General features: G+C 35.5%; 1 protein-coding gene across 1 annotated transcript in view; it reads right to left on the bottom strand.

Moving 5' to 3' along the window:
* TLL1 (tolloid like 1) overlaps positions 1-26,063 on the bottom strand; it is a 121,551-nt gene that overhangs the window by 38,393 nt on the left and 57,095 nt on the right. Inside the window, exons 3-9 of the mRNA XM_008493823.2 lie at positions 24,525-24,605; positions 22,268-22,420; positions 19,826-19,943; positions 10,463-10,641; positions 8,875-8,980; positions 5,916-6,040; positions 1,220-1,335 (exon numbers count right to left, since the gene is read on the bottom strand). Coding sequence (XP_008492045.1) covers positions 1,220-1,335; positions 5,916-6,040; positions 8,875-8,980; positions 10,463-10,641; positions 19,826-19,943; positions 22,268-22,420; positions 24,525-24,605 — 878 coding nt within the window. The remainder of the gene's footprint in view (positions 1-1,219; positions 1,336-5,915; positions 6,041-8,874; positions 8,981-10,462; positions 10,642-19,825; positions 19,944-22,267; positions 22,421-24,524; positions 24,606-26,063) is intronic.

A 26,063-nucleotide genomic window follows, 5' to 3' on the forward strand; every position in this document is an offset into this window, starting at 1 on the left:
GTATCTTTAGTGCAAACCTGTTCTTATTAAGCTGTTTTCATTTTTTCTTCCCTGGTCATCTGCAGAGCCACCCGCACCCTCCCAGCAGAGAGTGTGTTTATTTTTCTGCTGTCCGTGGCTCTTGGCCAAAGGAGGGCAAATACTTTCCAAATTACTTTGCTTTCATCCCCCACAGTGGCAAATGCTCTTACAGCTCCTCAGTATCTATTAGTACATCAAGAACATATATTCTTGGTGTCTACCAAAATACTGACCTGGAAGAAAAACATGGAATGAAATAACACAATCAGGAGAAATCTGTGTCCAATATGGAGTGGGATACCACTGACAAAACTGACTGAAATACCGGCAGACAAATGCTGGGTTTTTATCTTTAGACTCTTCAGTACTGAGGCTGGTGCTGAATTCTGTATTCCAGACTTTAGGCTCTATTTGACTGCTTAATACTGACAACTGCCTGTTGCTAATAAGCTTACATTCAATTTTTTCCCCCTCCATATTTTGTCTCAGGTGAAACTTCCCATTGCTCCTTCCATCCTTACTTCTTTTGAAACAGGGTAATATTTGAGCCAACAATTTAAAATAAGATTCAGCTAGCATGTTTTGAAACCTTACACAAGAGAAAGAGGTTTTGGTTTCACTAGAATGGCATGTGTCTCTCCCCAAACTGCTCTCATCAAGTCAGGCTTTTTTCCCCTAAAAGTAGAAAGTAAAACTATATGCACTACAACCAATAGCAGGGAACACCTAGAATGACATTTTCTTTACCCCATTTTATTATTGCTTCACTTTAGAAACATCTCATTCAATACCCTGAGAGCTTCCTTACTTGGAGCCCAGCTATCAGCCAAATACAGCCCAGTCAGCTCACCTGGGCCCCTGCCAGAGCAAAAGACAATTCAGGAGCCTGAACTACCTCTTTCACCTTTACAGAGAACAACCATTTGAACTGGAACCTAATTTTGAAATTATTTCATGATGCAAACATGTAGCAGATGGAAACCATGCCATTATTTCACATCGGCAGCCATCAAATAGATGATGTGGTCTAATGCCACAGACCAAAGTCAAGCAAATAGTATATGGTTCATAGTCCCATTTTTAATTGCATGTCATTATTTTCAATTATTATTCAAGCTCTAAACTTAAATGAAAACCCAAAGAAAAGCAACATTTTATTTTGAAAATACTGGTTTTAGCTGAGGGAATGTTAAAATACCTTTTCCCCTGGTGTCACAGAGATTCTCCATATGCAGTGTGTGTAGGAAGGATAACCATTTGGAAACCCAGGAGAAGAAAAGTTCCCGGTAGATTCCTGCAATGTTTCTCCACAAGCTGCAAGAAACAAAATACAGTAAAAATATGAAATTTAATGTGCCTAAGAGAGAAAAATGCATCTTTCCAGTATCTGCTCAGAATACATTTAACTCACTGCAGATGCAGATGGAAAACAGACTAATGATTTATTCCAGACGATTTTAAGCCAGACTGACATTCATTCCATTTTACACGCATGCTTTTATTCCATGAACTACTTCATTTGTTTTCCGTCTGCTGATGTAACCAAAATTCTATCAGCCTTAAAAATGTCATTGCTGTCAATCAAATGCAAAATTATACATATAATATTACTGTGGTGAAAAAAAATTAGCCACGTCCTTAGAGTTAACCTTTAACAATTAAAAGGAAAACCAAAGCTGGCATGGCATGATGCGCACCACACCGGAATTTTGTCAGTGGTTCAATTTAATTTAGTACTTTGCCCATGTGAGAAACAGATCTGACCTAAACTTGTTTGTGTATATTAGTATTCTTGCAACAGTGATTTGCAGGGATATAAGTAATACAGTGAACCACTGTATCATCAAAATCTCAATGAATTATAAATGATCTGGAAAATTTTCAAATAAAAAGGGACAAAGGAAGAGATTGTTTATGGCAAAGACAGACAACACAGCAGTAAAGGCTGTCTTGTTAAAATGCATCTAAGATGTAATCTGACAAGTACACTGTAGTATCAGGCATGAACTATATTCAAGGCATTAAATATGCTCTCTGACATTGAGATAGTTATTGTGATGAGAAGAACAGACTTACTGGTGCAAACCCCCCAAAATTTAATGACCAAAGTAATTGCCACCATGTCTGTCAGCAACGAAACGAAATAAAAACAAAGCAGATTTTCTCTGCTCAGTTAAAAAAAAATGAGACTTTATCTTCAAAATATTGCAGGCAGTCACAGCAAATCTCAGAAAATGACACACACAAAGAAGGTATTCAGTGCTAACCAAATTTTTCTGTACAAAGCCTTCTCAGGGAAAAGGCAAGCTATACCTAAAATTAACCATGATTTATTTTTAATATAGCGATGAATGCAAACTGAAATAAATTGCAGAGTATTGTCCTGGGTTTCCCCAGTGCTAGTCAAGTGTATAGCAGCTTAGAACAGATACATAAAGAGAAGACCAGGAGTAAAATTGTAGTCTTGTACAGGAGTAGAAGAAAGCGGAGCCCAAGGAGGAGGCACCCTGTGCAGCAGGTGACGTTTATTGTATCTCTTCTGCTTACATTGCACTTTTTTCAATTAATGGTAACTTTGACTCCCAAATACTGATTATGAAGTCACGGAATGCAAACACACACAGGAAGTATATAAGCAAAGAAAATGCTTACAGTATGGGGGACATATATCTGTTCAAATGCAGTGCTGCAATTAGTAAGAGAGGAGGCAGACCATGGCATTACTACCTCTCCCTCTTTTGAAATCTCTAAATTACTGCGTTATAAAAGTAAACACAACAGTGAGGTAAGCATGATAGCTTTACTTACTTAAAAACATCTCAGAATTTTTCTCTTATACAGACTTATACACTAATACAGACTGCAGGATTATTTTTTCCAGAATATTAATAATTAATATTAATACTTTCTGACAGTATCCCTTCACCATTATTTTCCTTTCTTATTCCTTTTCCTATAAAACTATATATATTTGTTTTAAATCAACTGTATTTCTATACAAAACTTAAAAGGCACACCTGTGTTGAAATTTTACTAGCTGCACCAGAGGAAAACAAACTCTATTACTCTGATAGACAGTCTGAAAACCAATGTAATACATCCAGACTTGAAGTTCAAGATCTGCTCTCCAATGTCAAGATGGTCAGATGAAGTTCAAAGTAAGATTGGTAGAGGAAGTACCCTTAGCTTAGTTGCTCTCTTTCTCCTTATTATTCCATCATGTAACAATATAAATCTGTATTAAATTTTTAAAATCCTTGTCAGCAATTATGTTTGCCTTTGAGAAAAATCCTAAGAAAAAGTTAAAACAGAGCAAAATTTCTTTTCTAAGTTGTTGTCTCCTGGTGTTTACTCAGATGATGAAAGACAAGTTATCAAATCTTATGCCTTGGCTTCACCAAGCTCAAAACTTGGTCACCAGGCCCTTTCCTGAATAATGACCCTGATTATCCTGACTAGCTAGAAGAACACGGGAGGCTCAGTTGCCTCACTGCCGTGTAGATCAATTATATTCTCCAGCAGCTCTGAGCACAACTCCATGTTCATGGGCCCCAGAAATGAGGCAGGCTTCTTGGACCAGAAACTGCTTGCAAGAATAGCTAGAACTCCAAGATATTGTCTATGGACAGTATCACAAAATCCTTTATCAAAGAAATGTGTGTATCTGGGAAATACCTATTTAAGTTACAGTTTTTATATTTTCATTGTATTACACTCAAGAAAACACAAACAATCAGGAAATAATGCAGATGTTATTAGTTTGAAATATTCACTGCTGTTCTTTCATAAGCACTGCTGTTCTTTTATAATCAGACATCATAATTAACATCTTCATCTGAAACAGTAAATACAGCATACCTCCAAAAACAACAGTGTCAGGGATTTTATTACCATATACTAGGATTACCACATAATCCTTTTCATAAAACTGAAACTTTAATGTCTCAGTATTTGCTGAAAACTTTATTAGATCACAAGTACTGTGCAACTTTCAGAGTGTTGTTTTGTGTTGTTATTCAGTTACATAGCTTCCATAAAAAATATCAGGTGAAAAAAAAAAGCATGTTAAATAGTATGCTATTTTAAATCTTTAGCAAAACCTTCCATTTTGGTTTTTTCTCTCTTAAACCTCTATTTCTTTTATGAACTGGCTTATGTACAGTACACTAGAAAACCAAAGTCTTCTGTTCCAAAGTTTTCCAAAGCAAAACACCAGAAAAGGAGCATAATCCTGCAATCACCATTAGTTTTCGTAATCCCTTCAAAGTGGGTTTACTGGTGCTGCGAAAAATAACTTGCTTTTAAAATGTACAGTATTGCTAAACAACCATGTTCACAATTAGCTTCCAACAAGATTTTCAAGTTATAGCACATTTACATTAATTACATTATAGGATATTTTCCATGAACAACTTTTTTGTTTTGAACAGTAGCTCAAAAGGTATTTTGTATCTTTTTCAGATGCCTGAAAGTACATGTTATGCAGCCTAGGCTCTATCTTTTTTTCTTTCTTTTTTTTTTTTCCTTAAATCAATGCGATCCTAAGATACTTAGCTACTTTCATCGTAGTTCTTATGCTATAGACTATTTTACTCCAAAAGCTACCTTTCATCGAAATATATACATATTCTCTGTGCTTATGAAATTTTTGCTTACTGTATACTCTGACTAGAAATACTGTCAATAAGAATGTAATTATTTGAGTAGCTGCTGTACCAAAAGGAATGAACAAAAAATATACTAAAAGTAATTACTAAAGAAAGTAGGTTAAAGTGGTTTCTCCTCTAGTAGGCCCAGAAACTTTGCACGTTTATTTCTATATAGAAGATTATGACTCAGTGTACTTACAGCACAACAGAAAATTCCATTTCAGCTGTACAGTGTACATCAAGTGCACATAAGGCGCCCCACATCTTCAATAGATCCCACAGCTGCTGATATAACTGAAGCAGCTTCATCACTTCAGTCCTGATCCCTGCTTTTAGTCCTTCTGGATTGCTCAGGTGGTAAAAATTAGCCATGTACATGACTTAAAACAGTTACTGAGACTCCACTAATTCCCAAGAGGAGCTAGAGGGCTGTAAAATCTTTGACATGGGCCTTCCTCTGACAATGATCTTGCTAACAAATTCTTACTGAGAGACGTCACTTCTGAACTGTTTTGGTTTACACCAAAGGTTAAAACTCAGCTATAACTAGACAAAGGAAAGTAAAATCATTTGAAAGGTTTGAGATTTCCACCACTTTGCCAGCAATTACAGAAGAACTAGCATAAGAAAGCAACCATGGGGTTGACTCTGGGTTACTCCAGACTTGCTACTCATTCTGAGACAGAAACTCTATCCCACCACTATTTAAACACTATTAAAAAATTAATATGAGTAATAATTATAGGATGCTAGAATTAGGTAGAATACTAAATCTAATTGTTACAACTACAAAAAGTTTGCAATGAGTTTGTAGAAGAGTTTAGAACTTAATTCTGGTTTGTTTTTTTGCCAAATGCTTAACAATGCAATGCCTTCAGAGTTCATTGCAATCATTTAATTTTCTCCTTCTGCACCCTACTTGAATTCAAATAAAAAAGGACTCCAGTTACTAGGCAAACCAGAAGTGACATTAAATATCATCTTTTTTTTTCTAGTCAGTGAACAGCTAAGATAAAAAAATACTTAAATGTCATGAAACTAAGTGTTGTTTCATACAGTTTATCTGTCCTTAAGTGCTTTGCATTCCAGAGACCTTACCTATAAGATTTTTTTAATAATTCCGTTCTTGAACTGCTTGAGTCAGCTGCCAACATGGTAACAGACTACTGAGCAGCTGACTGAAAAATCACTCCTCTTGAACAACAAGTCAAACAGTTGCTAATATGTGACTTTGTGGTGCAATACCTGGACATCTATACAGCTTTCTTGCCTGTGCAATATCTCCTTTACTTAGACGAGTACGCTGGCCAATGGCAGGTCGTATACCATTATCATCACGGGAAGGGAGAATGGTATCCAGAAACATGCCCCTAAAAAAAATAAAAATAAAAATAGACCCCAAAAAAACCCCTATTAGGTTTCTGTCATACATATCTCTGAGTTTTATGAATAATATTCTTTTGTAAATCCAGAATTTACATTTTACATAATTCAGAGGGTAAAATGCAGAACTTTAAATACAGAAAACACATCATAAAAATTCCTCAAGCTGGCAAACTTTATGCAAAGGTATAAGAAAAGAATCTTCTTGCAGTACATCAATTAACACAGCAACTTTTATATTTATGTTAGACAAGAAGAGATAAATCTCTTACTACTATCTAGACTGCACAGGGAAAAGGCACTGCCATTAAAATCTTGCTATATTGAAAAAAAAATTTATATAAAAATACATAAACTAGATCCTAGCACAACATTATTAATTGCAAAGTTCATATTTCTAATGAAGTTTTTAAGAGAATTCTTAAAGACTGGCTTGAACATGTAAAAGCAGTAAAGTAATCATTCTTCCAGCCGGTTTTATATCTAACTCTACTCTAGCTACTTGAAACATGAATGCTTATTTGCCTGCCTCCATCCTCTTTACAATAAAATATATACTTACTGTACAAGATCTTAACATCTACCTTAAATGACTAGATGTAACAGAGAAGCATGCTTGTTCCATATGTGCAGTTTTATTCAAAATTTTTCCAATTTTTAAATATGATCCAATATTTTGGTGGTCTCAAATTTTAAAACAGTAAAGTACAAAACTAGGTTCTATGACTATGTAACAGAATATAAAAATCCCTCAAATCCCATAAAATGAAAGAGATAAATATGTTTCCGTATTCTCTTGTTCTTTAATTTTTTTTATACTCCTATATACAGGTAGGGCTTTTATTACAAAGTAAAAATGACATTTTCAGCCATAAGATCAGCACAGAAATGAATGAACAGTAAGGATCTCTGTAGTTAGAAATACTGTTCATAAATACAGATTGTTTTTTAAATTATAATAAGTGAAGCATTTTGAGTACTACAGCTACATACTGCTCTCTTTACTCAGATTTCTTGCGGCATCACTAGAAATTCTGCAAAAAAAGTATCATCTCAGGATGTTACCCTAATCTAAATAGTCATGTTGAGTACTTACGGCATTATTCAGTTTGTAGATATAAGGCACATTATTATTTAAACAAAGTTTCTGTACCTCTAAATTGTAATTTTATTTTCCACTGAGTTTTAGTTCAACCTAATGCATTTAGAAAAATGTGAAAACAAGCCTCTTCTACATGCCTTAGCATAACATAGGGAAAAATTGTGGTGGATTTAATGCAGCACAAACAACACCACTGCACGTGACTAGAACTTCATGAAGTTTTCTGATTTATACTACTGGTGTGGGTGAGTAAAGTCAAACAACAAACAGCTAGCTGGTTATATGCCACACTGAGCATGATTCATGCTTTCAAGACAGACCAGTGCAAATCGGTAGATGACCTTGAGGATTTGCTGGTTATTTTTAAACAGTATGAAGTAACACCCTCTTGCATCTTAAGGCAGGACATGCATGCTCATGGCACTATCAGGTTTTGCCAGGTTGCAAATGGTGAGATCAAGGTCCACAGATCAAATTATCTTGATGTTGTCATTGCCCTCGGACTCAGTGGGGTTCCAGCTTGCAAAATTTCTTTATTTTATACAAGCTTTTATAATATCTTCCTTAAGGTAATGTATCTGTAGCTGGATGAAGGACTGTGAATAGTATCCACCTCGGGTGGCTCATTTCTATTCTCCTGCAGGGGTGAATTATGTGTATGCATCATTTGGTAGGAAGGGTAGGTTGTTTTATTTTTAATAATATCATTTATCTTGAGGACACCAAGACTAAGAAATTTGCAAAGGCTGGTGAAGTTTCTGGTGGCCTTCAGTTTATTTCAGACTCTCATGTTGTCCAGTATTTTTGCTTTAAAATGTACAAATCGGATAAAGGAAAAAACCCCAAAACCTAAGCACCTAACATTTCAAACCAGCATTTTTGTTGGGGTTTTTGTTGTTTGTTTGTTTGCTTAGTCTTCTTTTAACATGCATTACTCTGGTATTTTCAGAGAGTAATTATCTGAACTGAGACTTGGCATGAAATAGAACAGGAGGCTGGGTGTAAGACTCCTTCACTTGTTCTCCAGCACAGTGCTGGAGCCATGGGAACAGCTCATCATACAGCTCCTCACATCCCTGCAGAGTTTCAGAGTGAGACCCACACAAGTTACTATGGAGTTGAAAATGGATCAGCCTGCAACAGGCCAGAGTGAAATCAGCAGAACTCTTTGTAATATGGCTTTGATGACAATAACAATCTGTACAAACAACAGAGAAGAAATTGCAGCTTCTGTTATAAATGGTTGGCTGCAGGACTTAGCAAAGGCCCTTGCATGCTATATGCCCTAATACCATAATGTGTTCTACTTGCATAATACAGAGCTACTCAGACATTATGCATCAAATCAAAGAGATTTCTCTTCAAGAGAACAGATCGTATTACACATAAAATTCCTAACCATTTCACTCATTTGTTTTTTCTAAATTCAAATTTTTGTGGAGAAGAAAGTATTATAGGAAATTCTGTTTCCATATTAAAATCTAAAGAACCGAAGTAAGACCAAAAGGCTGCTTTGAAACTGAACAGAAATGATATATGTTTAAAATATAATTACATTATTCTGACTTAAAATAAACAAGCTGTGCTTTGACTGCTGTAAAAATACTATATTGCAAGGAGTATTTTAAGTGATTTTGGGCCATTTAAAAAAGAAAAGTTCTTAGCACTCACAGAGAGAAATAGAATTAAAAGTCAAAAGGTATAACCTGAGACTCCAACCTTGAGAAGGTGTTCCTGGCATAGTGCATAATGCTGTCAAAATCGTATGGTTCCCCAAGGGAGTTCACCTCTCCAGGCTCCATCTTCAAGAAGTTGTATTCCTGACCTACGAATAATTGATAATTAGTTTCTTCCGTATCTTTTTTGTGCAGATGAAAACTAAACAGAAAAACAAAAAAAATCCTAACCTAATCACTTACCGAAATTCATAAATCTTAGCCATTTGGCAGTAACTGTGATTTTATTAATCAAGAGGGAAAATGTCTTCCAAAACACATATCAAATTCCTTCTTTTGGGATTTAGACTGTTCTCATTCACATAACCCACATCAAGACCCCACACATTATGTTGCATTTCATGTAGAATCCATAACATTTGATGGTTCTTAATTCCAGAAAGGAACCATTTTGACAGAACAGACCCCGGAAGAAAACGTCTCATTGGAAAGTCCTTAGACATAAGACTAAGGATACTTAACTTCAGCAAACCCTACTCTTGAAGCCCCCATGTGATACAAACATGACACAGTCACAGCACTTTTCAAGAGCTGGCTGTTGCAACTTAAAACAAACTCATGAAGAACAAAACAGTTCCTAATTCCAAATTAGAAGTTCTTTGACTTAATCGGTGTATTAAAGAAATGCAAAGCACCCCTTAATCCAATTCATGTTGTTATTGTTGTCTTGCAAAAGAAACCTGCAGCGGCATTAACGTTATTGAAACATCATTGCCAGTCATCTTCTAAGCCCTAGATGAGATGGCAAAAATTTATTGCATCTCAAATCTATTTTGTTTTAAAACTTTTTCTATAGACAAATACTCCATGCTATAATTGGACAATTTCTGATTTCATTCCTTCTTCAGCAGAGAACTTCCTGAAGTCAAAGACCACACTTTCACAAAGACCATGCACATTTACAAACATTGCAAATGAAACATACTTAGTTCTTGTCCCACCTTGTGCACACAGCATAATTATAGGCATAACAGTTAGACTGACAAAGAGATGACAGTCACAGTTTAAAAGTTCTCAGGCTCCCCAGGTGCTTTGTCTGGACAATGCCAAGACTGGCTAAAACTGGAAGCTCTGCAAGGAACCAGTAATTTGGAAACCATGGGAACAGCACACATCTTTGTCACATATTCAAAGTCCTCAGCTTACCTTCCAGTGTAAATCTTGGGCAGCTAAAAAGCTATTGACATGTGTCTACTTACTGTTCAGTAACGTCTACAAAAGAAAAGCCCTTTCTCAAGCACAGAAGCATGACTTTTAAAGGGATTAAGAGCAATCACTTTCTTCAAAGATTTTGAGAATTGATTACTTTTCTTTTGAAAAGATTTGATTTCTTTTCCCCTAGAAAATACTATTTAATGACTTGCTACTTGACCAGATATTTAGAAAAGATTGTATTTTAGTTGCACTATTCCTTGAGATCAGTGTAGCTAAGAGGAATAAATAATTGTTTCTGTTATTCAGTTAATTTCTGCTATTTGGCATTCAGTTTTGAGAGGAACAAATGAAGGAAACATAAAAAATAAACAGACTTTTTTTTCCCCCCTCCACAAATACTCATCAGAATATCTCACCAGGCTGGATGTTTTCTCTAATGATGGTGACATGGTCATCACGGTCTGGTCGTGTATGTTCATGCCAAAAACCTATCACATGACCCAACTCATGGACAACTATACCAAATTTATCACAGTTCTTGCCAATAGATATAGCCTGAGGACCATTTCCCCTTCGACCCACATAAGAACAGCATCTGTAATTAAAACACAAACACAGATGAAAGTCTTCATGTATATCCAAATCATACAGGAAATTCAGGTAAAATATGAGAAATACTGTGTTAAAGAAATCAGCAGAACAATGCACAATGCAATTCCTGCAGTCTCAAAAACTCTAGTTCTAGTTTAAGAACAACTTATTCAGAATACCTAATAAAAGACCAATGATATGGTTTGTCTGTGTGATCACAGAGTTATCACTTGTGGTCTTGAATCTCAGAATGACACAGGAACATTTTTTTACCCGATGAATGAATAAAGTTGATTGGAAGTACAATTTTACCCTTGCACATCTCTTGCCTATGCACACTCAAGAGGCATTAAGAGGGAAGCAGAAACAATAAAGGCAAGTTTTGTCCTCTGCCTTACTTCTGCTGTGTAACTTCACGGCACTCACCAGACTTTTGGTCACTCAGTTCTGATAAGTTTGTTTTATTTTGATCTGAAAAGTCACCCTGCTTCATTTGTTCCATCTATAAAGGGTACAGAAATGATGCAAGTGAAATATTAGTCCTTTAAAAGACTCACTTAGCATGCAATTGAAAATACAGAAGGAAAATATTGTGAATGAGATGCAGAATCCTGTGACATCACTGTGCAACCTCTACTAATTTTTTGTTTCTCTGGTTCTGGATGACATACAATATTATTTGCAATTTGCAAACAGTCTATTAGGAGTTAAAACACTCTGGATATGTGTAAACTGTTTTGGTTTTGGGTTGGGTTGGGTTTTTTTCTCCCACTCCCATTTTCTAGCAAAAGGAACCTTAGTCCTGTCATATTTTCACAAGAAAAAAAAAAAAAAGACGAACAACACACACAAAAAAACCCCCCACTTTACAACTAATTTCCTGTTTCATTCCCATTCCACTGCACTTCCATGATTCCAATGCTAACTTACAGAACAATGCCTTTTTCAGCACTCATACTGTCAACATTTACCTGAGATGTCTGCTTTTTTGGTTATTAAAAAAATCTGCTGACTATGCTAGCAAAAGGAGAGGAAGGAGAGTAAAGCAAATCCAGCAAAAATAGAAGACAATTTTATGTTTCATAAGCTGATTCTTTGTCGCCTCTGAAGATCTTCAGTATTTCAGGCCAGAATTATATTCCCTAATAAAAGCCTCATTTCCGTTCTCTGCTGTCAGGCGTAATGGAATTGTACTCAGTAGATGACCTCCACTTCTACCCTCTCCCTCCTCTGCCTTTTTTTAAAGAACGTGTTCTGATGCAACTTTCACATAAGAGAATATATTTGGTCCTTGAGGCAGTCAGTTCTAGTATGGAGCATTATTCTATCCTTCATATTCCTCTGTGGGGAAAAAAGGAAGACCAGCTATGGTACCAACACAAATAGCAGACTAAGATCTATAGACAACATTTACTGGCTTCTCCTTTTCAGGTTTTGTGATGGCAAAGAGAGTAGTAGGCTGATCAGTCAGTCTTGGTTATGTCTTTTTTTTTTTTTTTTTTTTTTTTTCCAGTGTCTAATAGAACTAGAATTTTAAAATATGAATGTGAGAAGTACAGCCATGGCATTTTAGCTCCCTATCCCTTTTCTTCGCAAGCCTATAATGGCTTTGCACCAAAGGTTAAAATCAAGGACGGATATACCAAAAAATTATAGTAATATCTTAAAATTATAAAGGCTATGTAAGCTACTTTGTAGAGGAAAGTATCACTATAGCAGCCTAGGACGGCCGCATCCAGAAATCTGAGTATCTTGAAAATACTGTTGGGAAAAATTATTGTTCATGTTGCAATCATTCCTTGCTCCTAGCTCAGCTGCTTCTCAAGTGCTGCTACCCTTAACATAAGTTAACTCTTTTCTTCTCACTTTAGATAGTTCCATGGATAGGTATGAATCATTTTTTCAGGTCAAAGTGCTGAACTAAGCTCAGTGCTGTGCTCAGTTCTATACTACCATATGTAATTACTTTCTTAAAGTGACTTCTTTTGATAGTTCTCTTCAAGGCAGGTAAATAAAAACAATAGCAATTTAGATTCCCTGGTATAATTCTGGGCCACTGTTAATGTTGCTGGTTTACGTGCTTCTGTTCCACACCACAGTGGAACACCTGTGTGTTCTTTGTGCTCTGTGTACTTCCCTTACTTTATATAAACTGTATTAACACAAAACTATTTACAGTATTTATCATATAGAAATATTATTATAAACACTAACATAAATAATAATAATGGAAAAACTACCTTTAGACAGTCCCTGAAAATACAGCACAGGTGATAAAAAGGAGCAACAGACAGCAGAAATAAGATTACAAAAAAAAAAAATAATTAGAGTAGTTAATACCACTTTACTTCATGATTCCACAGTGCATTTCAGCTTTGCACCTGACAGGCTGTCGTGGTTTTGCTTAGCATAATTTTTAGATTGTGTGGTTGCAGAATAAATATTATAATAATATTATAATTATTATTATGGCTACAGGTGAATATATGTAATATATGTAATATTTTTTTGTGGATCACTGACAAAGATGTTAAAAAGGACAGGTCCCAGGACAGGCCCCTGTGATACCACACTTCTAGTCACGGTCTGAGTCCCAGCCACTCACCACAGCCCTCAAAGCCCAGCCATGCAACCATCTGTAATCTATTTCATTTCCCACTAATCTATAATCTTGCAAAATACACCTTGGAGACTCAACACATTTAAATATGTTCATTTAAATCCTGGAGTTTAATCTGTAATTCAAAAACCCTTATGATTCGAATACAAGATGGGACAGCAGCACAAGAAATTATTGAGAATCATACATAATTATGAAAAAGAAGGACAAGTCCTGTAGTTTAAACAGTTAAACACTTCTGCTGAGTCTTCATGTTTACCACTGTGTGGAAACCCTATAGAGAAAAATTGCAGTGCAGAACTAAAGAACATTTATGTCTTAAAGCAAATCAATAGATTATTAAAACTGTAGATTAGTGGAATACTGAATACACTGTCAATAGTTTTAAAATGCTTATGTTGCTGACTTCATGTACATGCTTCAACTAGAAAAAACATATTTGGTGGCTTAAACATTTCCATAAATTCTCAATTTAATTTCTGCACCATGATACTTTGGAGACAGAGAAAAATTGAGAAGTGAAAAATAGTAAGCAATTATTTCAAATAGTACACTACAATGTTACCGGCTCTGCTTTAATTGACACTATTCACAACAAGGACAAAAGAATAAAACAAGAATTTAATTGCAGACTGTCTCTTACTGTCCTTTACTTAATTTGTACCAAAAGAGGATTTAACCTCTTAAGGCTGTGCGCTGCAACCTGGAAAAGGTCAGGCAACAGCTGTGCAATAATAGCAGAACAACAAAATGGTTGGTATAACACACTATTTTTTTAATTAGCAGACAACTAGCACACAATTTTTAAATAAGAAAATAAGATAAATACCTAATTAACCAATTTACTGAGTAAAATAACCAGTACAAAAAATTGATTGTTGCTCAAAAAAAGAGGTGCTTAAGATCATCTCTGATTTTTTTCAGTGGCATTACATGTAGATTTTAGGTGTTTTCAAAAATCATTTGATACTTTACTATTATAGTCATAAAAAAACAAGAAAAGTTGAGCACTACCAGATATGAAAAGTGACTTCATTACGTTAACTGACACATTTAAAACATGTTTTCTTTTGGGAAGAAAATAACTAACTGCAATCTTTTACATAATATTCCTCTAGGTTGTCTAGCACAGAACACGTGAAACCCACCACAGTGAGAATTATTTTTTAATGTTGGCCTGCTCTTAAAAACAAGCAGACAGCTAAGTATGGCATTTCCCTTGCACTGGTTACTTGACAGATTTCAAGTACTTCATAGAAAGTATATATTTTTTACATACCAAAGAAAATTAGAATTAACACCAAGTCTTAAAATAACAGCAGCAGTGAACACTCATAAGTCACTAGGATTTGCTAGGTTGAGCATCATGTCAAGCACACCAGGGTCATTCAATTAAACTACAAAATTCTCATCACTTCAACAATTGCACCGAGTCAAAGAGTAAAGAAACCTAAAATAAATAAATAAATATATGAAGGAAATTGATTTGCAATATCATGGTTTGGACCCCAGGTGTATCTGGCAGAAGGTCGAGACCTCTCTCTGTTGTATGAGCACTTGTCATGCCCCTTAAATTGAGTCAGCTGGAAGCCTTTAAAACTTCTCATCTCTTTAATCTTTATTGTACCAGACAGCAGTTAGAGACAGTAACTATTTAAGAATCTCTAATTCCATTTAATCAGTCTAGCTGATCAATGATGGTGAGTAAAGAGAAACAAGTGACTGAGAAAATTAACTGACTGGAACAATACACTCATTCTTTTAAGTAATACAGCTACTGTAAAAAATGCTTTTAAATTAATATGAAGGAAAAGGGAATCAGGTGGGGACAATGTGGTACTTTCTTTAAAAAGCTGCAGAATGTTGTAATATTAAAAATATTAAAAAACTCATGAACCACAACATCAGCTTGCCATGGCACTGACTGTAGGAAGTTGTGGATGACAAACTGCAGAACCTTGTAAACATACCAGGACTGCATATCAATACAAAGCAAAAGAAAAAAGGTCACAAAATTAATGAAAAAACAAACACTCAAGAAGCAGAGTTTTCTTTCTTTGGTGAAAAACAACTCTTCCAATCACAAATGTAACTGTACAAATATTCTGAACTGTATATTCTGTACAAATAATATACTGGCTATGAGCTGGCTTGATGAATTTGCTTATTGTCAGGGATCAATATCTGATTCACTGTCCTCAGAGAACCTGTTGCAATAGCAGAGGCTGCTACTGCTTATTCACCTGCTCCATTGAGGCAATATATCCCAATATTACAAAGAACAGCCAAGTGACCCCATTCTTCAGTTAACAGCTCCCTGTCCCAGTGTATTAATATAAATCAGCTCTCATTCAGTTTATATTAATACACTGGTTTAGATGGCAGCTGGTCAACTACACCTTGGTCACACCCATCCTGCAGGGCACTGCACAGCCAGCAGAGAAGTTCTGTCAAGTGCCATGGGCAAGAAGAGTGCCAGCTGCCGGAGTTAATTACCACCTTAGGAGCATGAGTCAACCCATATGCCACAAATTTAGTACAGCCCTAAATTTCTTCTCATTCCATAGAAATGATTGAGCACCTTTTATAACATATACTTTAGGCAATGAATTTACCTATTTTACAAACTGTAAGAACTTGCCTATAATGTCTATACTAGTAAGTTCAAAAAATATTAAAACAAACAGAAGCTGCTCAGTCCACAATGTCTGCAGAAGCGTATGATGGGGATCTAATTTTCACGTATCTCAGACAGCTTTGTCACATACCCATACAAGAGGATACAGCAGTGGTTGTAATAAATCATCTAAAGTTTGTCACAAAAAGTACTTAAATCTTCTGGTGGAGAATAAAAATTGCCACAAAGGCAGATCAAAGGCATGCTGAGATGTCAGAACAATAGATGTAATTTTTTCTTTTTTTGTTGCCTTATATAAAAGGAAGCTTGCTCTTGTACTTAATAATACTTATTAAGAGCATGTGACTAGAGGACATTCCAGTTTGCTGACCCCTTTTTTGGCTGTGCATACAGAGGAGTAGAGTGACTGTCTGTAGGCACTTCCTATCTGATAGGAAGAAACAAAGGATAGAGAAGCAGTAATGAAGAAAGCATGCTGTGAACCTGTTTACAGATTAGAGTTTTACTTGCAACTAGCTGCATAAATATTTGTTGCAATAGATATTAATGTCAATGTATGCTTCTTTGGTAGAATTATAATAAGAACTTGTGTTTTAGTTTTACATTCTTATTTTTATATCTGCAGCTAATGGGTACAAATTAATATCAGCAATTACAAAATTTCGAACTACTAAGGGTTTCAGCTGTACTAAGAAACAGTATTTCAATAATTAACTGTTCTCAAAATCAGATTAAATAAAAATGACATGATGATGAATAGTTGTAATTATTAAGACTGCAACAGATAAAATTATTCTGATTGAAAGAAGGGATCCAGTTGTAATGCTTTTGACATTTTTCTATATAAGCTGCCCATAAGCAAACAAGAGAACCCTGATATATAAAGTGACATATAAAACTAGTTGGGATTTTATATGAAGTAATGATAGAGAAGATGCTCTTTAAACTTACAGCCTAACGACTGCTAAATGCAATGAAGAAAAGCATGAAACTTAAACATATTAGAGAAAATTTTTGAAGAAGGAAGTAGAGCATTCTCTGCTGTCCTGAGACGTGCAAAACAGGGCAGATGTTGAAACCTGACACGTTATCAGTGCTGGGAAAGAACTCTGGTTCTTACTTGGAGTCATATCCCAACTGACCACGAGTCAAATGTGGCAGCTGTCAAGAAACAAAAAGGCACCTCAGGTACCAAAATGGAAGGAGAGACTACAAGATATGTGAATCAGCTCTAGCTCAGGCTCAGCAGAAATAATGACACATCTGGACAAATGCCCAAGTTTTGGGTCTTCAGTTTCAAGAAAGATGTGGACTAGTTTAAAAGAATCTCAAAGAGATTAACAGTGTGATCAAAGGCCTAGAAAACATGACTTGACAGGAAAGCTTAAATGAACTAGGCATTCTCTAGACTAAAAGAAATAGAACTGAAGGTGGAAGTAACAGTCTCAACGTATATAATCTATATATATATAATAGATTCCTTAAAAAAAGAAGGAAGAATGATCTATTTTCTATGGCCATGGTGAGCAGGAAAAAAAGCTGACATACTTTAATTGCAGCAAGAAGCATCTGGTTGATCTATTACCAAAATACTGTCCCTGACTTCCTACATTCAATACATTTCCTAACAGGATGTGAAATATTAATTTTTGACAGATTTTAGAAACAAGTTAGACAAGCATATATAAGCAATATCTTAGGTATAGCTGTTTTTGTCATAAGAATACGTAAGACATTTTTCTGAGATCCCTTCCAGTCTTACTTGTCTATGATAATCAAAACTTCTCTCTCATTCATTGCTGATATATCAGCTCTCAACTTCGGGAAGGTCATGCATCTCTGGTAGCCAGCTGCTATATTTCAAATATGCTTATTTCACCATTGCCCCTCTGGGATAAGTTTCTCATGAAGTGCTGCAAGAATTAATTCATTATGGTCATTCAAAATATCCTTAATATTTACAAAGGCTCAATAGCACTTCACTTGCTAGTATGTTAATGCGTCATCTGAGACATTTGCAAATACTGACACCTGAATTTCCACATATATGGTCATATCCATTTTCTGTATCCATTTTAACAATTTAGTTTTTAATTTGAACACTGCTAAGTACAATAAAGTCTTCCTCATTGGTGAATGTTAGATGCCATGGTACTGCAAACAATCATGACACAATGTGCTAAAAAAACCAACACAGCAGGATGCTATGGGAAAGAACCGAGATTACTTTCAATGTGACTGGCCATGTTATAAAAAGTGTTTGCTGACAGTTTGGTCTCACTTTTGTCTGGGCTCTTTCCTTGGGAAATCTTGCATCAGCACTGTATACCAGGGGTTAGTGCCTAATGGGTCCAATTCACCCAGAGACAATATATTCTTATTTATCTGTCTCTTCCTGAAAAGGCTTATGGATTCAGGACTCCAAAACCAGTCACTCAACTGCCCCTTCTGTTTAGCCTGGTTTTTTCATCACTGGTAGACTGTTCCATACTCTTCATTATTTTAAGCTTATTATAGCCATTGTAAATTATTTTTAAAGTACCTATCAATAAAACATCCATAAAGGATAGTGGTGAGCTTGAAGGTAGATAATGATTATATTCCAGCCTTCTGGTTTCAATTGGTTATAATCCAACCTTCATCTTAAAGTGACTTAATCTCATCAGGCATCAACCAGGCTAAGGAACAGTGCTTTGGCTGGAGAAATTTTCTGTCATTTTAGCTTTAGGCACTTTGAAGTTGTAGAATCTACTTTTCACAAAACCAAGCTGTTGGTAGATAACCCTGTAGTTCTCTTTCTAAAGTGCCTGAAACCACTGTTTCTAACAAGTTTGTAGAGCAGACCTATGGGAGCACAAGAACATGTCAGGCACGTTCACAGTTTCTCCACAGAATTAGGTCCTGATCTATGTCTCAAAAATTTTCCAATGCAAAGCTGATGGCTTTCTTAAAACAGCCTAGGAGTGGGTTTTATTACATTACCCCATGCCTTACAAAGAATATCAGGGGCAACTTAAACAGGTAACTGTACACATAATTTTATGAGTAATATTATGTACATACACAATCATTCCTACAATGCAAGGAGGTCTCAAAACTTCTTTTCGCAACCCCACCCATTCAAATTCCAAAGTAGGCATGCAAAGTGTTCATTGATCAAGAAGCCGACAAAGCAGCGACCTGCTCACTGTGGAGTCCACCACCCAATAAGAAGGTATCAGAGCTAGTGTTTCACAGGTGGTGAGTGCTGCACTTAGAAAATGGTGCACTAAGGAAGTTCACTGACCACTGTATAAAATTAAGAATGCTGAGTGGAATAAAGAGCTAACACATCTGACTGAGGCATTTGTGAGCAGAAATATGTGAAGAGAGAACACGATAATTAATGAAAAGCTGAACTAAGGAGTAATAAAACTGGTTTACTTCTACACATCAGTGACCTGGCAGAAGGAACTTCTAAAATGGTTATGCATTTAGGGGTTAAAAAAATCTGGGCATGGACAATTTAACAATACAAGAGTTGAAATTACAATTAACAACCATTAAAGTGGAAAAGGAATTTGGGATAGATGCCCACACATAATTCAGAAGCAAATCCAACATGGAGAAAGCTAAGAATAAAAAAATTAAATACCTTTAGAACAATACATCTCAATATTAAAAGCATGACAGAAAGCCAAGGATAAAAGTCTCATAGCTACGAATACATAGCAAGACTTTATCTAGAAATAGAGAAAAGGTGCATAATTTCAAAAAGTTACTATAGATAGTGCTTTCAGTGACCCTTGAGCCAAGCAGAACACATGTACCACTTAAACACAGTATCTATCATTTTCTTGTGAAGTACATGATAAACTTATAACTGCAAAACTGACAAATGTGGCCAAACATTGAAAGCACAGGTATCTGCTACCATACATATGTACCTACCCACATGGTCTGTATGTAAATACAATATAACTTTCTTCATCGCTTCGTTCAATAAAGGTTACACACGTGTACTTTTCCCAGTGCCGCATGGCCTGTTTGAACATGGCGCGTTGGGTGCCTGGAAGAATAATTGAATGAGATGAAGTAAGAGACTTTTCTAATTCCACCTTGTTCCTTAAAATCAGATCTCAATTCTACAAGTGTATGACTGGAAGGCACCACTGGATCATCAAGTCCTTTGCTCCTGTAGTCCTGTGGACTGACAGACTCTAACTAAAGGGATACTCAGACCAACAGCTCATGTCTGTCTGCAAGGAGAATAACACCACCTGACACACCCTAGCAAACAAAACCTGCAAAAAAATCACCACAGGTATGTTATACCAGATGAATTAGGTGCTTACATTAGCATAATACTTGTAAAGAAATTTCGCAGATAAAACTATCAAGCGTATCACACTAGGGGAAAAAAAGAAAGAAGCCTTCAAATCTGGAGACCTAAGCCATAAAACAGGCATACTAGTCAAAGCACTAGATTTTAATAATGCTGTCTTGAACAGGAACCAGTCTACACTTCTTCGCATCAAAATCTTTCACATTTCAAACACTTCTCTGAAAGGGAGAAAGTCTTCATTTCGTACAGCACTGAGCATACTTAGATATTTCTTTTTTAAAAGAAGAAACACCTTCAAAAACAATCAGAACTAAACTCTAGATCATGGAATGGTTTAGCTTGGAAGCAACCTTAGAGATTATCTACTCCAACCTCCCCACCATGGGAAGGGACACCTCTCACTAGACAAAGTTACTCAAAGCCTCATCCAAACTGGCCTTGAACACTTCCAGGGAGCAGGCACCCACAACGACTGGGCAATCCGGTTCCAGAGTCTCACCACCCCATACTGAGAACCTTATTCCTAAGATCCACTCTAAACCTATTCTTCTTCAGTTTAAAATAATTTTCCCTTATCCTGTTGCTGGACAGTCCTATGAAAAATTCCTCTCCAGCCTTCCTGTAGGTTTCCCCTGCAGGTGCAGCTATAAGGTTCCCTTGGAGTCTTCTCCAAGTTGAACAATTCCAGCTCCCTCAGCCTCTCCTTATGCAGATGCAGGTGCAGCCAGGCCAGCTATCACCACTGAACAAAAAGTCAGCTTGCATACAGTACTTCAGATAGTATAGCAATGTAATCTTATTGCCTGACAGAAGATTTATAAACTAAGAGGCAGAATCTCAGAATATAGCTGTATTGTTTCTGAGCTGGAAATCCACAAAGAACAGTAAAATTTGGCATGAATTTGCTAGCAGAAATGCATCCATCTTGCAGACTTTTGCAAAGATGCACATAAAAGCAAAGGAAGAACAAAAACCTTTTTTTTTAAATTTAAAGACAACATAAAGTTCATAAAAACAGAAAGTTCAGATCATGTCAGGATCCCAAAAATTGAATGCTATTTCATCCCATCTTGCCCTTTTCTTTTATCTTTAAGTAATGTTTGCCAAACTTTAGAATTTATCTTTCATGATGAAAAATGTAGAACACTTAACAAAATATGCTTTCATTTCTTTTACTATCAGTATTTCTTAAGATGGCAATCCTAAACCAAATGTCACATTAGGCTTAGTATTATGTAAATACACAAACTAAAAGGTTCAGTTTGAAAGGAATGACTCTGGTTTCTCCATATACATATGAATTCAGTGTGTAAGCATGTCCATGTTTCTTTTGGTTCCCTCTATTATTATGTACAATAAATAAGATGTAACTACATATATTTTCCAATCTATCTTTGCTATTCTCCCTCTCTTTTTGTTTTAAATTCTCTCTTATATTCACATTGATATTGATCTATTGACTTTTTTCAGGGATAAAAAATGTTTTAAACTTTTTCTACAGTTTTCTGCTAAGAATACTGTATTTTTTCAAGTCAGTCTTGCTTAATGTCACATATAATGACTGTGTGTGCACATCTGGATATCAAACTGAGGAATGACAATACACATTTGAGTCAGCTTGTTGAGTGAAACCGGTTTAGCACAAAACATCACACAAGTCAAATTAATTATTATCTTGTGCTAAATATCCTGCATTTTTTTTAAAAAACAAATTTTTGACAGTTAGACTCTTGCAAATACACATGTAATGAGAAGTATTAGGCAAAGAAGAGCCTTCACTTTCTAAAACATAGTTACATATTTTGATTATGTCGCTTGCCTTTGGGAATAACTCTTTTGAAGTATGACTACTATTTCAGAGCAGATGCACTTCAGGCCTGATCCAAAAGCAACCCTTCTATTGACTTCCCTAGTTTGGCCTTCAAACCAAACCAAAACCAAATAAACAACATACCCACCCCCACCCCCACCCCAAAAAAAAAGCAAAAAACCAAACAAAAACCTACCAAAAAATCATATTCTTTCTCACCATCCAAAGCAAAGCTTACCAGTGAAATTTCCACCTATTACATATGGAATGACACCCCCTGGCCAAATTCTTTCTGTTCGCGATGTAGCAGCTCTGGGAAATCGTTTTTTCTCATATTTCCCTGAGAATTTTGCAGTAGTTCTTCCTTTAGATGTATTATTTTGCTCAAAGCCTGTAATGATAATTAAAACGCTGAATAAGATGACACATGCACAAAAAAGAGAGCAATTATTTTCTAGCTGGTCAAAGTCAGATTATTTCTTTATGCTCTTTAAAAGTAGGACAGTGCTGTTATGCAAGTCTATCATCACTTAATTTTCCAAGAAATGCTTTAAATGAGAAGTCTAAGTCTTCAAACATACCTACAGTAACAATTTGCACATATATCTCTCAACTTGAAGGCACATTATATAATTTCATCTAAATTTTCTCAATTACATTTTTTTTAAAATCATACTCTCTGTGTATTTTTTTTAAATATAATTAAAGATTTTTCCAGCGAAGAGGGGAAGACTTTGGACAAACCCAAAATAATCAAAGCATGCACTCTCCCTTCTGGTTTTATTGCAAAGTCTGGAAATAATAAGTGTATGGTCACCCTTAAAGCACTGGGCAGAAAGCAGTCTTTAAACTATTCCATTGGCTTTAATTATCAGAAATTTCAAGGAAAACAAGATAAATTATTTGCAAAGTTGTACACATAAGGAAAAAGTCAGAGTGGCTCATTTCTCTTTCTGCTCTCCATCACCCACTGCTGCTACCAGTAGAAATATTTTCAGATGAAAACATGACTATAATTTTGATAATAATCCTACAACACTTTAGGATACAAACATACATTTTTTAAAAACGACCTTTTGGAACCCTATAGATAACTATTACTTATGCCTGGAATTTCTTTAAAAGACCAAAAAGTGTCTGCTATTTTCAGATACATTACCACCATTGCAGGCAAATGTTTCCCAAATCATCAGAAACTTACTGTGACAACAGCATGGGATGAGGATAGACAAGGATTTGCACACCACATGGTTTTTCTGAAGAAATAAATAGGTTTGTATGCACACCAGGGAAGCTGATTAAAATGGATTACTTAAAAGGTCAACAAATCCTACTCAGTGGTGTTGATGTCTTATTCCTCATTGAAAGATATATCTTCCCTTTGGGAGTACCCCTCTAACATCAGTTGCAGCTAGATTTTAATAGCTATGTCATAACTGAGGAGGACTGCTGGGCCAGAGCATGGTAGGGTATCCTGGCATGTCCTCAGGGGTGGGAGAAGAGAAGAAAAGGAAGAAGCTACAGCACAAGGCAGAGAGAAACCTCTTGATACACAGGACAAGAAGCTCGCCTTTGTAACAACTCACACTCACACATAGTTTAAAGTGTATGAGGAATGATACAGAACATTTCAGGGTTTAAAAAAAGCACTCAGAAAAGCAAATAACAAATCGCAAATAAATATAGAAGTTTTACCATTCAAATTCTTTTATCAATTTTCTTTTCAACCAAAAGTAAGAAATTTATGTCAAACTGCATGCAAAAAAATGACAAGCACTTACACAATGCACTCTGGAGGTTTTGAAAGCATGAAGATAATATACCAGAGTACAACTGCAAAGGCAGTTTCTGTGCTCTGGTTACTCTTACAAGATATGCAGGGATGCATTTAGACACAGTCTGCTGAGATTACAATGAAGTGTCACTAATTTCCCTTTTGATGCTGAGATTCCATGACATTAATGTGACGTCTCCTTGCATCACATAAAGTAAGTTCAACCAGTATTAAAGTGGATTCCACTTATGTAGCCTGCTGAATTCAACTACATTCATATCAACAAGAGTTTAAGTAGTACAAAAATGTGTTGAGTGTAACACCAAGTAAATTATTCAAATACAGTATGAATCACCAGAGTGCTCCAACTGAAGAAAAACACCATAAAATTAGCAGCTATGCAGCATAGCCTACCTGTACTGACCAGACATTCTACTGATATCAGTTGAACTGGTAACTGTGAACAATGAAATACAAAAAGCTAGGGAATTTTTAATACAAGATTTTAAACTACTTATTTTATCTTCCAGATTTGGTGCTGGAAATAGACCTCTAAGAAAATGCAACAAAGAGCTAATCTCTTCATTGCTATTATTGTACTATTTATTTTATAATGTCTTTATGCCAGTAGTAATTTAAAAAGTGGTAAAGTGCTGTTATAATTAATGTTCATGATATGTTATCACATCAGGCAACCTGCTAATTTAAACAGTGAAAATACCAGAGCCAACTCTTCTTATCCTGTCTATAAGCTGATAGAGGGCACCTCGTTTTTTTGACATCCCATGCTCTCCAAGGCCACCTTCAGAAAGAAAAGAAAAAAAGGAATTTTACAAAAAGTTAAAAATATGGAATCTTACAACTAGAGCAACTATAAAACCTGAAGAATTTAGAAAAAGTCCTGAAAAAAAAATTGTAATGCATCTTAAAAAAGTTTAACATCCTTCAATGACTTGCATACAAATTCTTAAAGTATTCTTGACAATGAAATAAAAAAACATTTTTAGCTGAAAAAATTTCTAATATGCATTCCAGAACATAAGCCAGCCTGTCTTTGTTATTCAGACAAGTCATGACAATTACATCATCTAATCATTATTTGGAGCCTTCTTCTTCCTGGTGACCTTGACATCCTCAAAGTCATATTGATTGACAGCTAAAAGCCTTATTCTCAACAGAAATTTCCTGAATCCATGCCATAATTTTCTCATTTCAAGGGAGGTGAAACAGGGAAAGCAAACACCCAAAGTTTCATCAGGAAAAAAAAGCAAAACAGAAAACACCCACAACAAAACAACAACCAAAATTGATACAAAGTTAATATGATCAATTTATTTTACCATGAAAGATTTCTTTGCCAGTATGCAAATATAGGTGTCCAATGCTCTCTACAGGCTTTGAAACAACACATACCAGAATACACTGCTGTAAGACCTTACAGGCATATATGTCTGTCATGTCAGCAATCAATGAGCAAGAAATATTATGCTAAGAAGTAATGTGCCATTACAAAGATGCAACACATCACAGAAACGTGCACATTTCTTATTCCCTTCACCTGTAATCCTCTTTGTGGCTGCAAGTGCCTCTGCAAGCAACAGCAAACCAGAAGCAAGAACTCCAATAATACTTCACTAGGCAATAAATTTTTCAGACTTGCCCGGGAAGATTTCATTTTCCAAAATTAGAGAAATTCATTAATAGGTGGTATTATAAAATTCAGTACTTTTCCTAAGATGAGAGTTTTGAAACTACTTTTACAACAGCAAAATCAGATAGAAATGAAAGGACCATTGAAACCTCCAATCATGACTTAAAAAGACCTTTCCCAACTTGACACAAAAATTCCTCATATACATATGGAAAATATATTTATTTATCAGCAACTTAAAACCATTACAGATGAGAAAATTCCATATAAGGCAAGTGTGTTTGTGGGGCTGCTCAGTGAATAACAATGTACCTAATTATTTGGGTTACACTGTCACATAGTTCTTGGCTCCCTTGAGAAAAATTTTCCAAATTTTTAAAAACATTTTAGATAGATGAGGTAATTGTTCAACACATTCCTTTCCAACAAGTTATGCGATAACTACAATCTACCCTACAGAAAATATAACAATTCCATTCCTTGTATTGATCATAATTAATGATAACATTCACGTAATAAAAAGGCATATTCCAAGCAAATATTAAAAAATCCTTAAAACCATCAACTGTCAGACATAACAGAAAAAACAGATAATTCATTATTTAGTTA

Source organism: Calypte anna, chromosome 4A (assembly GCF_003957555.1).
Source record: "Calypte anna isolate BGI_N300 chromosome 4A, bCalAnn1_v1.p, whole genome shotgun sequence".
Lineage (NCBI taxonomy): Eukaryota > Metazoa > Chordata > Aves > Apodiformes > Trochilidae > Calypte > Calypte anna.